Below are 12,620 nucleotides of genomic sequence, written 5' to 3'. Positions count from 1 at the left end.
AGGTGAAGGGCACTAAAATCAGTTTAACGTTATTTGCTACAAAAACACTAGTCGAGTATGTGTGCAAATGTAATGAGAATAGACTTTTTCTCTTTACCTCTAAAGGAACACACAGTCGCCCACGTACCTGGACCGAGCAGTGGCGATCGGTTCAGCTGGGCGCTGGCCTGGTGCGTCGGGGGCGCCTCGGCCACGTTGGCGTTGGTGCTCGTGGTGGTGGTGCTGGTGCTGGTGGTGGTGCTGACCGAGGCACTGCTCTGGATGCCCGGGTTGTTTCTGTCCCACATGTTTACAGTTTTATTGTTGTAGTTGCTCGGGTCGCCCCAAGCTGAGGTACCGTCATCAATTTCCATTTTGCGTCGAATAGATGGCGGGGAAGGTTCCTCCCAGCCCGTGGCCTCACTGCTGTCCTTCTGTTTGACAGGGACCGGCCCCCCAATCCACCCTGTTCCTGTCTGTTTAACGGAAGTGGCTCCTCCCCAGTTACTTGCGCTGCTGTCTTGGGGTTTGCTCGCCCAGTTCTGTTGGGGGCCGGGCTTTAAAGACTCTCCCCAGCTTGTCCCTGGATTCACCTTTGCATTTGTGCCATTGCCCCAGCCACTGGTCCCGGACCTTGGAGCCTCATTCCAACCAGACCCTGATCGATTACTGTCAGCATCCCATCCAGAGCCATTTTTTTTCCCATCCCCCAAGTGTCCAAGGACAGAAGACGAGTCTGCCCAATCTCCCCCACCTGCGCTCCAGGCTGGATTCGATTTGTGTCCATCTCCCCAGTTCTGAGATCTGGGTTTTTGAGGCTCACCCCAGGTGGGTGACTTGTCCTCCTGATTTACGGTCCCACTCCAAGCGTGGCCACTCTTGGCCGCAGCAGCATTATTAACAGCAGTAGAGCTTATCGTGTCCCCCCAAACCCCGGGGCCATTTGGCGCTTTGCTGCTGCTATCTCCCCAACCTGTGTTTGCTGGCGCAGCAGCAGGTGGTGAGCTGACCCACCCCGATACTGAAGAGGTATTTGTACTGTTCATGATGGACCCATCGTTCTTCCCCCCTGAGTTTGAAGGCTGAGTAGCTGCACAACCCCAGGCCTCTGTCCCATTGTCATTCTTTCTCTCAGACCTTGGGGATTCTTCAAATTCCCAGGCAGTGTTTTGCTTTACTGGAGTCTGTCCCCAACCAGTATTAGACAGAACTCTTGGGTCAAGATCGTTCCTTGGCAATTGGATGTGCCCTTGGTCTAGAATCCCTTTGTCTCGCCTTCGGCCTTCTGTTCCTTCCCTCCCAGCGCTTCCTTCGTTGTGGCTGCCAGAACCGTCGCTGCTTCCTTCACTTGCTGTCGTTCCAGAAGACGCAGCTTTGGCCCAAGAGTTCGTGTGTTCGCTGCCAGGCTGCGTGGCAGGATTCTGGCTGCCGACACTAGGACTCTCCCACCCTGTTGATCCTTTCCCATTGATGTCGCTACTGGAATGCTGGTTTGGGGGCTTTCCCCAGTCCCCGTTCACCCCGTTAGAGGGGCTTCGGCTGGGGTGGCCCCAAGCTCCCGAATGGAGGTTACCGACGCCATGGTTGCCACTGCCCCGCCCCCAGGCGAGGATGCCAGGACCGGCAGGAGGTCCCGAATCCCACGCGTTCCCTCCGTTTCCCTCCTTGTGCACAGCACTGCTGGAGCCATTCTGCTTAGCACTTGATGCTGAGTTCACAGTGTCGCCATTCCCCTGATTGAACCCAGAATTGCTATTTCCTGTGGCAGGGTTACCTGGGGACAGTCCCCACACAGAACTGCTGATTCCTTCACTGCCACCCCCACTGACTTGAGAAACTGATGATCCGTTAGCACCAGGAAGGCCTTGCAGGTGGGGCGGGATGATGGCCCCCATACCAACAGCCATGCCCCAGTTTGGCAGTCCGTTTGTCTGCACTGCATTGATAGGGTTTGGTGAAGAGTTCAGGGGGTTAGTGTTATTTGGTCCATCAGTGTTAAGGTTCTGAGGTTGTACGCTGAAAGACACATTCTGAGAAGTGGACGTTTGTGGTTCTGTGCTCTCTTGCGGCAGCAAGTTTCCCCAAGCACCTAAAGTGCCCGCTGGGTTCCCATTCTGGTTGCCCATGTTTTGACCTATGGCACTGACTGGACTGCAAATACTGGAAGGGTTGCCTGTCGCCACAGTTCCTTCATGTCCAAGTACAGGCCAGGCAGCTGGGTTGGCGTTGGGATTAAGGTTAAGATTAATGCCAGCATTGGAGTTGGAAGCACCCCAGCAATTCTGACTTCTCCCATCTCCGATCATGTTGTCCATCTTTCCATCCCCACCACTGAGGGAGCAGTGAGCCAGGGCGGAGCTGGAGCCCGTGGCTACGCCCCACACTCTGGCTGCGTTTCCATTACCGTTTGCTCCCCCCGCCCCAAGGGCACTCTGATTAGAAGGGCTTTGGACGAGCGCGCCATTGGTGCCGTTATTGCCGTTCGCCTTCTTGGTTTGTCCAGTGAAGCTGCCCTGGGCACTGCCTGTAGCCATGCTACTGTTCTCTGAGCCACAGCTGGAGGTACAGTCAGTGTCTGTCGTACATTCTGAGGCAGACTCAGCCTCTGTTCCCGTGATGGAAGGCCACGCCTCCTTATCGGTCCTGTCTATTATCACTTTATCCCAGCTGCCGTTGGCTTCGCTTCTGTAAGTGGGCTGCTGTCCCCAGTGGGAACTTTCATAATGCTCTGCCAGCCCGCTGTGGCCGATTTCTGAAAAAGATGAAACAAGTTCAAAGTTAGATTTTCCTCCCACTTATCAGTGAATCAACTGTTAAAACTAGTCTTTGGGGGAAGCTCTTTATTTCGAGTTTTCAATTCTGAATGACAAGTACTAAAAAATGACTTCAAGAAAAAAGTTGTTTGTCTTCTAAGTAGCTCCCATTCAAAAAAGAGTTATTCTTTAATTCTCACCGCTACACCATACTATTGAGAAGATTCACAACGCACATTAGCACAGGAGCATCTCTGAAAGCATTTGTAGTAAAGAAAGTGGCTTAACTGGAAGCAGTTTGGAATCTATGCGACGGTGCAACACCTGTGAATACTCAGCTTCTGGGAAACGCTGGCTACAACACTGAAGCGCGCATGGATGCTGAGTGCAATTTGCAGTTCTTTTTAAGACTTCTAATGAGTCACAGTATTAGATAGAAGTCACACAGCTCATTTGGTAGAAAAGAATTGTAAATGCCCCGCAGAATCATATAACAGAACCAATGTTTTGGGGGTGGGGGATGGAGGGAGAGAGAGAGAGAAGAGGTTTTAGAAAATGATCTCTCATGTTATCAAGGGTACAAGAGTTAGAGCCATTTGATTACATTTATACTACTTTATCTGTTATTACCAGTGATTATGGTTTATCCTGGTTTCCTGTGCATTAATAAAAAATATTCTCAGCCCTATATCTGGTATCTTCTCAGATCTCTATGGATTCCTTCTACATTTGCTTTCTACTTCCTTAACTTAGTCTTTTCTTTGGAGATTCCCAGAATAACTTTATACGATATCTTCTATAGTATTTATATCATTTCACTCTTATGATCCTTTTAAAGAAGCTAGTATTTGGTATCTGTATTTTATCTCCTATAATTTCCTAATTTTTTGAGGATTTCTAACATTGCAATCAAACTTATATTCCAATGAATTTTCCAACAGACTTTATTCGAAGTATGCATCACTCAAGACCTCACACAGTTTAGAAATCCTTGACAGTTTCTTTAAATAGTATGATATACAGATAATTGCAATTAAATATTTCTTCTCTTTTAGAACCCTTTCATTATTATGTTCTCTGCAAATTAATTTCAACAAGAAAAATCTTACTCATGAACAGTAAAACTGGGTTCCCCCCGCCAAATCTCTTTTGTAGTTTGATGGAGCTAAAAGAAAAGAGGAAGTATTCAAAGAATTATCACTATCACTAGAAAGAACATACTAAAACTAACTTCAATCTTAAAAAAAAACCCCAAAACAAATGACTTTTGTTGCCTGATTTAAAAGGAATGTAATGAATTTAGAATGATGGTCTAGGTGATTCTAAAGTAGGCAGGTTGGGACTTCCTTGGCAGTCCAGCGGTTAAGGTTCCGTGTTCCCAGTGCCGGGGGCACGGGTTCAATCCCTGGTAGGGGAACTAAGATCCCATATGCTGCATGGCGTGGTCAAAAAAAAAAAATCAACAGTGTCGCTTGTAAGAGGTTTTTATTCTTCTTTTTAAAAAAGTTTTGGCAGCATGGGGTCTTCGTTGTTGCACGCAGGCTTTCTCTAGTTGCAGCAAGCGTGGGCTTCTCACTGTGGTGGCTTCTCTTGTTGTGGAGCACGGGCTCTAGGTGCGTGGGCTTCAGTAGTTGTGGCGCACGGGCTTAGTTGCTCCGAGGTATGTGGGATCTTCCCAGACCAGGGCTTGAACCTCTGTCCCCTGCATTGGTAGGCAGATTCTTAACCACTGCACAACCTGGGAAATCCGAGGCTTTTGTTCTTAAGAAAATAAAGAAGTAAATATTAAAAAAAAAAAAAGTAGCCAGGTAATTCCAGGTGAAAACTATAAAGGGAAAATGAAGATAGGCAACAGAAAACTTTAAGTATCTAAATTACCATAAAACAACGAAGTTCTTTATTGCCAAATATTGATATTAGGGGTTGGTTCTGCTACCCTGGTTTATGACAATTTCCTCTGTTGGTTTTGCCTATACTATAAAAACTAGCTTATGTAATAACCAATTTAAAGAGATCAATGAGGGCTTCCCTGGTGGCCCTCAAAATAAAGAGATCAATGAGTCACTCATCATTTAACAATGAAAATAAGACGAAGTTAAAAAACAGAGATTATCCCTAAATGCCCATCGACAGATGAATGGATAAAGGTGTGGTACATATATACAATGGAATATTACTCAGCCATAAAAAGGAACGAAATTGGGTCACTTGTAGAGACGTGGATGGACCTAGAGACTGTCATATAGAGTGAAGTAAGTCAGAAAGAGAAAACAGATATATATTAATGCATATATGTGGAATCTAGAAAAATGGTACAGATGAACCAGTTTGCAAGGCAGAAATACAGACACAGACATAGAGAACAAACGTATGGACATCAAGCAGGGAAAGGGGGGGTGGGATGCATTGGGAGAGTGGGACTGACATATATACACTAATATGTATAAAATAGATAACTAATGAGAACCTGCTGTATAGCACAGGGAACTCCACTTCGCTGTACAGTAGAAACTAACACAACATTGTAAAACAACTATACCCCAATTAAAAACAAACAAACAAACAAAAACCAAAGATTATCACTTTTTGTCAGCAAACCTACCACAGTTCACTCTACCTCGGTCCTGCCTGGGCAGGGACAAGGTTTACCCAAAGGCAGGCCACCTACCTCTTGACTAGGCCGGCACTCACTGCAACCTGCACCCAGGAGTAGGAGGTTACCAGCCTGGCCTAGCAAGGTTTTGTATCCATAATGCTTGCCACATATTAGGCAACCAATAAACGTTTGTTGGACAAACAAAAGAATCAATGTATAGAACCAAATATGAGTTTTAGCTAAAGCCACCAATTAGCTGAACAATCTTAAGTCATTTCTCAACTCTACAAAGATGATGATGAACTAACTACATAAGCCCTAAGGTTCTCAGCTCTAAAATTTATAATCTAGAGCTTATATATACTACATAAGAATCACACAAAAAGATACCTAGCAACATATCTGACATTGTCCATCTCAACTGTAATACTGGAGAGAAGATTTTTTTTCCGGTAAAATATACAAAATATAATTTTCCATTTTAACCCTTTTTGAGTATATAATTCAGCAGTGTTAAGTACATTCATTTTGTGAAACCATCACCACTATCCCTCATCCTAAGATGAAACACCATACCAGCAATACACCAGGGTTCCAATTTCTCCACATCCTTGCCAACACTTGTTATATTCTGATTTTTGAATAACAGCCAGCCTAATGGGTGTGAATTGGTATCTCATTGTGGTTTTGATTTGCTTCTCCTTAATGATTAGTAATGGTGAGTATCTTTTCACATGTAAAGCAAAGACATTTTTATAATCAAACTGATTTATTTCATTTAAAATGAACAATCAAAGAACTACATTGTTTGCATATAAAAAAACCATAAAACCCAATGAGTTTTCAATAAATAATGTAAAACAATTCCAAAATATGCCATCCTCCTACTCAGATGGTTTTGTTTTGGAATTTTCTACAAATATTTATAATCAAAACATAAAACTGTAAATAATAAATATTATTTAATTTCTGACATTATGAGATGATAAAATGTAGGGGCAATGTTGTTGCTTGTGAGAAAAATAAATCTAGATCATTACATTTTGAGCTATGTAACATTCTACATAACATTTTACAAGATAAAATAATTTATAAACTTCTCTATGAGATAGAGAGAGGGTAAGGCAAGTAATGAATTTAATACAGTAACTAGGGAATTCCCTGGAGGTCCAGTGGTTAGGACTCCACACTCTCACTGCCGAGGGCCCAGGTTCAATCCCTGTTTGGGGAACTAAGATCCCACAAGCTGTGCAGTGCAGCCAAAAAAGAAAAAAAATACAGTAACTAAACCTGAAAAGGGGAGATGGAAAACGAGGAGAAAAATTACGTGAAGGACACTGAATCAATATGCTGATAAATACCTGAATTCTCTACTTTCATGGATAGTCCTTTGCCCTTAGAGCTTTACAAGAGCAACAAAGGGCCAAGGACCAAAGGCTAACGTTGGAATTAAGGAGATAATCCTGTGAGAAAAAGGATTTTTTTCATTCACATAAATTTAAAAAATCCCAAATTTCAAGAAAAATATTAGTCATTAGGTAAAAAAAATACACATCCATAAAGGTGTACCAAAGGTATGTAGCGGCGCCGCGCAGCCTGGGCTCTTTCTGACAAGTGCGTCCGCCTTCTGAAGGGACGGCCCCCACAGTGATCAAGTTCCACCGCTCAGTCCTTCCCTGGAGTGGAGAGGAAGAGCTCAAGGGCAGCAGAGCCAGTTCAACACCAACGAGGCAGTGCTGGCAGGAGCCCCAGCACCCGAGACGACAGAGGGCACGATGAAGTCTCGCCTGTGCGTTTACACACTGGAGTCTCTAGGACACTTTGACTTACTGAGACTGGATTCTCCTATGAGAATCTAGGAGAATTTCTAACTGTCTCCCCCAGACCCATTCCTGCTCCTCTCCAGTCTCTTCTCAGTAATGCACCGAATAGTCTTTCCAAATGGACCTCCAGCAGATCATGAATGCCTACTCACACACTTCAAAAGGCTCTTAACATCAAAACTACGAGGTATCACCTCACACTGGTCAGAAATGGCCATCATTGAAAAGTCTACAAATAATAAATGCTGGAGAGAAGAAAACCCTCCTACACTGTTGGTGGCAATGTAAACTGGTGCAGCCACTATGGAGAACAGTATGGATGTTCCCTAAAAAACTAGAAATAGAGTTACCATATGATCCAGCAATACCACTCCTGGGCATATACCCAGACAAAACTATAACTGGAAAAGATACATGCACCCCTATGTTCATGGCAGCACTATTAGAATGTCTAAATGTCTAAATGTCCACTGACCGAGAAAGAAGATATCATATGACACCACTTGTATGTGGAATCTAAAAAAAATTATACAAATGAACTGATTTACAAAACAGAAACAGACCCACAGACATAGAAATCAAACCTAAGGTGACCAAAGGGGAGGGGGGGAGGGATAAATCAGGAGTTTGGGATTAACAGATACACACGACCATATATAAAATAGATAAACAACAAGGACCTACTGTATAGCACAGGGAACTATATTAAACTATAACAGGGACAGATACACACTACCATATATAAAATAGATAAACAACAAGGACCTACTGTATAGCACAGGGAACTATATTAAACTATAACAGGGAACACTGGTGTAAGAGCAGCTCTGGGAAGGAGAGAAGAAAGGGAGACGATGGACTAAGATCCAGACATACTGAGTCTGGGGTGCTTGCAAGACCTCCGAGTGGATCCGTTCTCAGTCCTGGGAGAAGCAAGTCAGAAGCTCAGACGTTAATGTGCAGTTCATCAGCAGTCCCTCCGTGGGGACTCATGCATCCTTGCAGGTGCTTCATCCAGCTCCTTAAAAGGCCGTTAGCACCACTCTTCTCCCCTCTTCACTCCCCTCCATCACCTGCTTCAGCAGCTGGATCAAGTGGGGGCGACGTCCAGCAAGCACTGGGGAATCTATGGGCTGTCATCCACTCAACGGGACACTTTTCTCAGAGGCGAGAATGTGTCTGCAAGTGGTGCACGCCACGAGACCAGTGCTCCTAACTCAAAGGTGAGCTAAATGTTCTGGAACTCGGTACAGATGGTGGGAAAGGAGACGAGAGAGAGAAGGCTAGAGGAAAGGAGATAAAAGAGGGAAGGAGGTGAAAGCGTGAGATGAAATGTCCCCCCCTGGGAATTCCCTGGCACTCCAGTGGTTAGGACTTGGTGCTTTCACTGCTGTGGCCCTGCGTTTAATCCCTGGTCAGGGAGCTAAGATCACTCAAGTTGTGTGGCGTGGCAAAAAAAAAAAGGAAGGAAGGAAGAAAAAAAGAAATGTCCCCCAAACACCACGGGAGTTTTACTGAACGGGTACTTACACCTGTGTTTTAGCACAGAAGGTATAAAGGACAGGGGGTCACTGCTACTAAAGGAACCTAAAGGAGAAGCTCAATTCTCACCAGTGCATGGAACAGCTCAAGTCCATTTTCAGGTGAGGGCTTCTGTCCTAAGCTTGCAAAGACGGCCACCCTTATATAAGGAACTATTTGGAGGGGCTTAAAGTGAGGCTAACAAGTTAATTTGCTATATACATTTATATGTGTTATTACTATGTAAGCCACTAAAAATATTTTTCTACTTAAAATGTTTTTAGTTGTAATGAAAACAGTGGATAAGGAAACAAAATGAAAGAGACAAATATTACGATGTTTTTCATTGTAATTAAACTTAAAGAACACCAAAATGATATATGGATTTTTCCAAGATAATACCACTTCTGGGGGTGTTAATAGGGTCAAAATGAACATTAAATACATTAAAAACCAAAAAGTTAAGGCTAAATGGTAAAAATTACTCTATGCCTTGGTTCTACAATTTGATTTTCGGCCTTACTCCTTAGTGTTCCCAGTTCTGGTACATTAAAGAAAGCTCTTAGCCCCAGGAGCTTTCTTTACAGGATCCCCTCTTCCTACAGTTTGGGGCCCCGTACAGAGCCTGTTCCTGTGTGACTCCAGTCACAGTGTCCCCAGATGACAGTTCCCTGAGACACTCACATTCTGCTGAACATGCATGTTCAACAGCCCTACTGATGAGCTTACAAACACTGCACAGATGAACAAGACCTGGTCTCCCCTCAAAGAACTTTCTGTGCCGAGCCAGGCATGATGCACAAAGGTGCCACTCTTTGCTTTAGTTTTTTATTTTCCTTCTTTCACTTTATCTTGTTTTCTCATTTTTTCCTTCTCAAAAAGTTTTAAAATGGGAATCAACTGTGTCCTATGTACTTTAATATAAAAAAAAAAAAAAATAGTCTGGGGACTTCCCTGGCAGTCCAGTGGTGAAGACTTGGAACTGTCAATGCAGAGGGTGCCGGTTTGATCCCTGGCTGGGGAACTAAGATACCGCATCCTGCGCAGCCAAAAAAAAAAAAAAAAAAGTTTGCTTGTGCTCCGCAACAAGAGAGGCCGCAACAGTGAGAGGTCCGCGCACCACAATGAGGAGTGGCCCCCGCTCGCCGCAACTGGGGAAGGCCCTCACACAGAAACGAGGACCCAACACAACCAAAAATAAATAAATAAATAAATAAATAAATATTGCAGTGCTGTCATAAAAAAAAAAAAACAAACAGTTTGAACACATAAATGCATTTAAAAGCTGGAAAGGACTTGAAAACTCGAAAGCAGAAAGTTATGATTTTAATGCAATATTTATGATTTTCAAATATAGACTTAAGTTGATTTGAAAATACCACTCACCGTCTTCCTAGCGCAGTGGTAAAAACCAAACAACAGAAAACAAAGAGCAGAACCTATTTCCCCAACACACAAAGGAGTTAAACCTAAAGCCACTTGGGAAAAATTAGGCTTTCCCCACTCCCCACCATCCTTTCCCCACTCAGACTCCTTTAAAGTCTTCTGTGGGTCTCTGAGGAGCACAGTTTGATTAGTTCTGTTCTGGGGACTCCCTAAAGTCTCTCCTCTCTTGCCCCTCATCGTCATCATCACCAACATCACCATCACATCAACAGCATGATCACTCCCACCACCACCACCACCACCATCACCACCAGTAGCAGCAGCAATACCACCACCACCACCACCACCACCACCACCACCACCACCACCACATATTCTGACACTAGAATTTATCCCCAAAATGAAAACGTTTTACATTTTTAAGACTATGACTCTCTTTATGTTTAAAGCACACCATTCTTCTTGGGAGAATTTATGACTTCAAGAATATTTGAATAACATGATTCTCATAAACCGAAGTCTCCTGACTGTGCTATCAATTCAAAAATCCATCTTTTAGCTATAGTCTAAAAGACTCTATGAAAGAAATTTGTGAAATGACTGACTTCTGGGAACAGGCATTTTGAAATGAATGAAAGCTCTAAAATAAACCAAGACTGAATTCTCTTGTAGGTTATTCTCAACTCTCCAGTATAAGCCCAGGAACTGTTAAAGGCTAAAATCCAGGCATCTGTTATGCAGCAAGTTTGAGAGAGTTTATAAATAAGTCTTCCTATCCCTAAGACATCACATATTTCAGAGCACTTTGAAGTTCTAAGTATTTCCACACACATTAAATTAACTGAAACTTACAAATTACATCTGTTTTACAGATGGGGAAACAGAGGCTCAGAGGCCAGATTTGGAAAAGGTGTTATAACCAATAACCAGTAAGGCCTGAACAGAAATGCCTATCTTCAGGATAAAATTCTAGTGCTCCATCCATTACAACACTCTATCACCAAATGTTAAATTCACTTTTTTCCTGCTGTTTGAATGGTTTACACGTTCTAAAAATAGGTGTCTCTATAAAAATGCAAGTAACATAAACAGTCTTAAGTGATTAAATTAAAAAGGATCACACGATAGCATGGTTTAAAGAAAAAAAGCTTTCTTCTTTTTTTAAATTCCAAAATGTTACCATGTAAAGATAAAATTTTCAAGAAAAAGTATTTAACAAAGAGCTTCCTAAAGCTACAGTAAGCGAACTTTTAATTAGGTATCAAATTAATCAGATAGGGAAGTGTGGACAAGATTTACTCAGAAGATGCTTAATTATTGCTAACACTGACAAACAGTACGTAGTCCATTCCTTCTCACCGCAGTCCTTTTAACCGAAATGACAGAATAATAAATTATAAAGTCATTCCAAATGCCTTCCATAGTTGAAAACACATGAGTGTTACGCTTACTGATAACACGCATTCCTCGGTTTCAAGGGGCGGGATCATCGTTAACCACCGTTTTCAGCTTTGGAGAACCGAAGCCACCTCCCTCTCCACTGCCCTGAGTGTGCGTAAAAATCTTGTGGAGAAAGTGCTCTGAGTTCAGAATTCCGTCACTGGACAGACTCCGAGGCATCTCCTCCGTCAACTTCTATCAATGCAAGGAATTATGAAATGCAGAACCGAGTGAAAGGTTTACTGAAAACAATAATGAAACTGTCCAAAAGAAAACGCTTATTGCCTTGTTTTTCTTCAGAACGGCAGGAAAACGAGGCTGCTTCCTCCGGGGTCAGACCCTGTGAGAAGCACCGCCGAGCGGGGCGGCCGGGGCGGTGGCGCGGGGCCCAGAGCAGCTCCGCGCGCCGCGGCGGGGGCGCCATCTTACGCGTCGTCTGCGCGCCCCTCGCGCCCCGTCCGAGGCCCGGGAGAAGCAGCTGCTGTCTGCTCCGTGTCGGCTCTGTTTCTGCGGCTCGGCGGGCCGCGGGGGCGAAAGTACCTGCGGAGAGGGGCCGCCCACCCCCTGGACACGCGACCTTGCGCGCCGGACGCCCAGGCGCCCGCATCTAGGGCGGCGCGGGTTCCCAGCTCCACCCTGTCGCCGCGCGCCCCGGGCCGCCGGCTGTCGCCACCGGGAGGCTCCGTGCGGGCTGCGCCCGGCGACCTGCAGGCGCCCGCGGGCCAGGAGCCGGCGTTGCCCTTCCCTTCCCGGGAGGGAGCCGATCACCCCCTCCAACGGGAGGGGCGGGGGGAGGCATCCTCGGAGAGGATTTGAAAGCTTTGATTATCTAATTGCAGCTGACACTAAACCGATCTTCCTGCCTCTTAAAATTCGTTCAGTTGTCACAACCATTTTCACTTCAGGACCCAGTTACAGCAGCACCAGAGCCACTTTTCCTCTGTTTTTTGAAAGTCGGCCAAAAGAGTAAGGGCGCGTTGCCCATTGGCTGCATGCAAATAAACCGCTGCCCTTTCCTACTCCTTTGTGTTCCGTTCCTTCCTCTTTCCCGCTTTTCCTGAACACCCACTAAACGTTCGGCATACCAACACTAGCTATAATTTTCTAAATGAGCCCCATATG

The 12,620-nt window shown here is 44.6% G+C and overlaps 1 protein-coding gene across 8 annotated transcripts in view; it reads right to left on the bottom strand.

Moving 5' to 3' along the window:
• TNRC6C (trinucleotide repeat containing adaptor 6C) overlaps window positions 1–12,620 on the bottom strand; it is a 129,165-nt gene that overhangs the window by 49,775 nt on the left and 66,770 nt on the right. For all 8 annotated transcript variants that reach the window (XM_082371131.1, XM_082371127.1, XM_082371129.1 and 5 more), the window contains one exon: window positions 128–2,731. In XM_082371131.1, coding sequence (XP_082227257.1) covers window positions 128–2,731 — 2,604 coding nt within the window. The remainder of the gene's footprint in view (window positions 1–127; window positions 2,732–12,620) is intronic.

Source organism: Balaenoptera borealis (genome assembly GCF_965194805.1).
Source record: "Balaenoptera borealis genome assembly, chromosome: 20".
NCBI lineage: Eukaryota > Metazoa > Chordata > Mammalia > Artiodactyla > Balaenopteridae > Balaenoptera > Balaenoptera borealis.
This window is presented reverse-complemented; position numbering and strand designations above follow the sequence as displayed.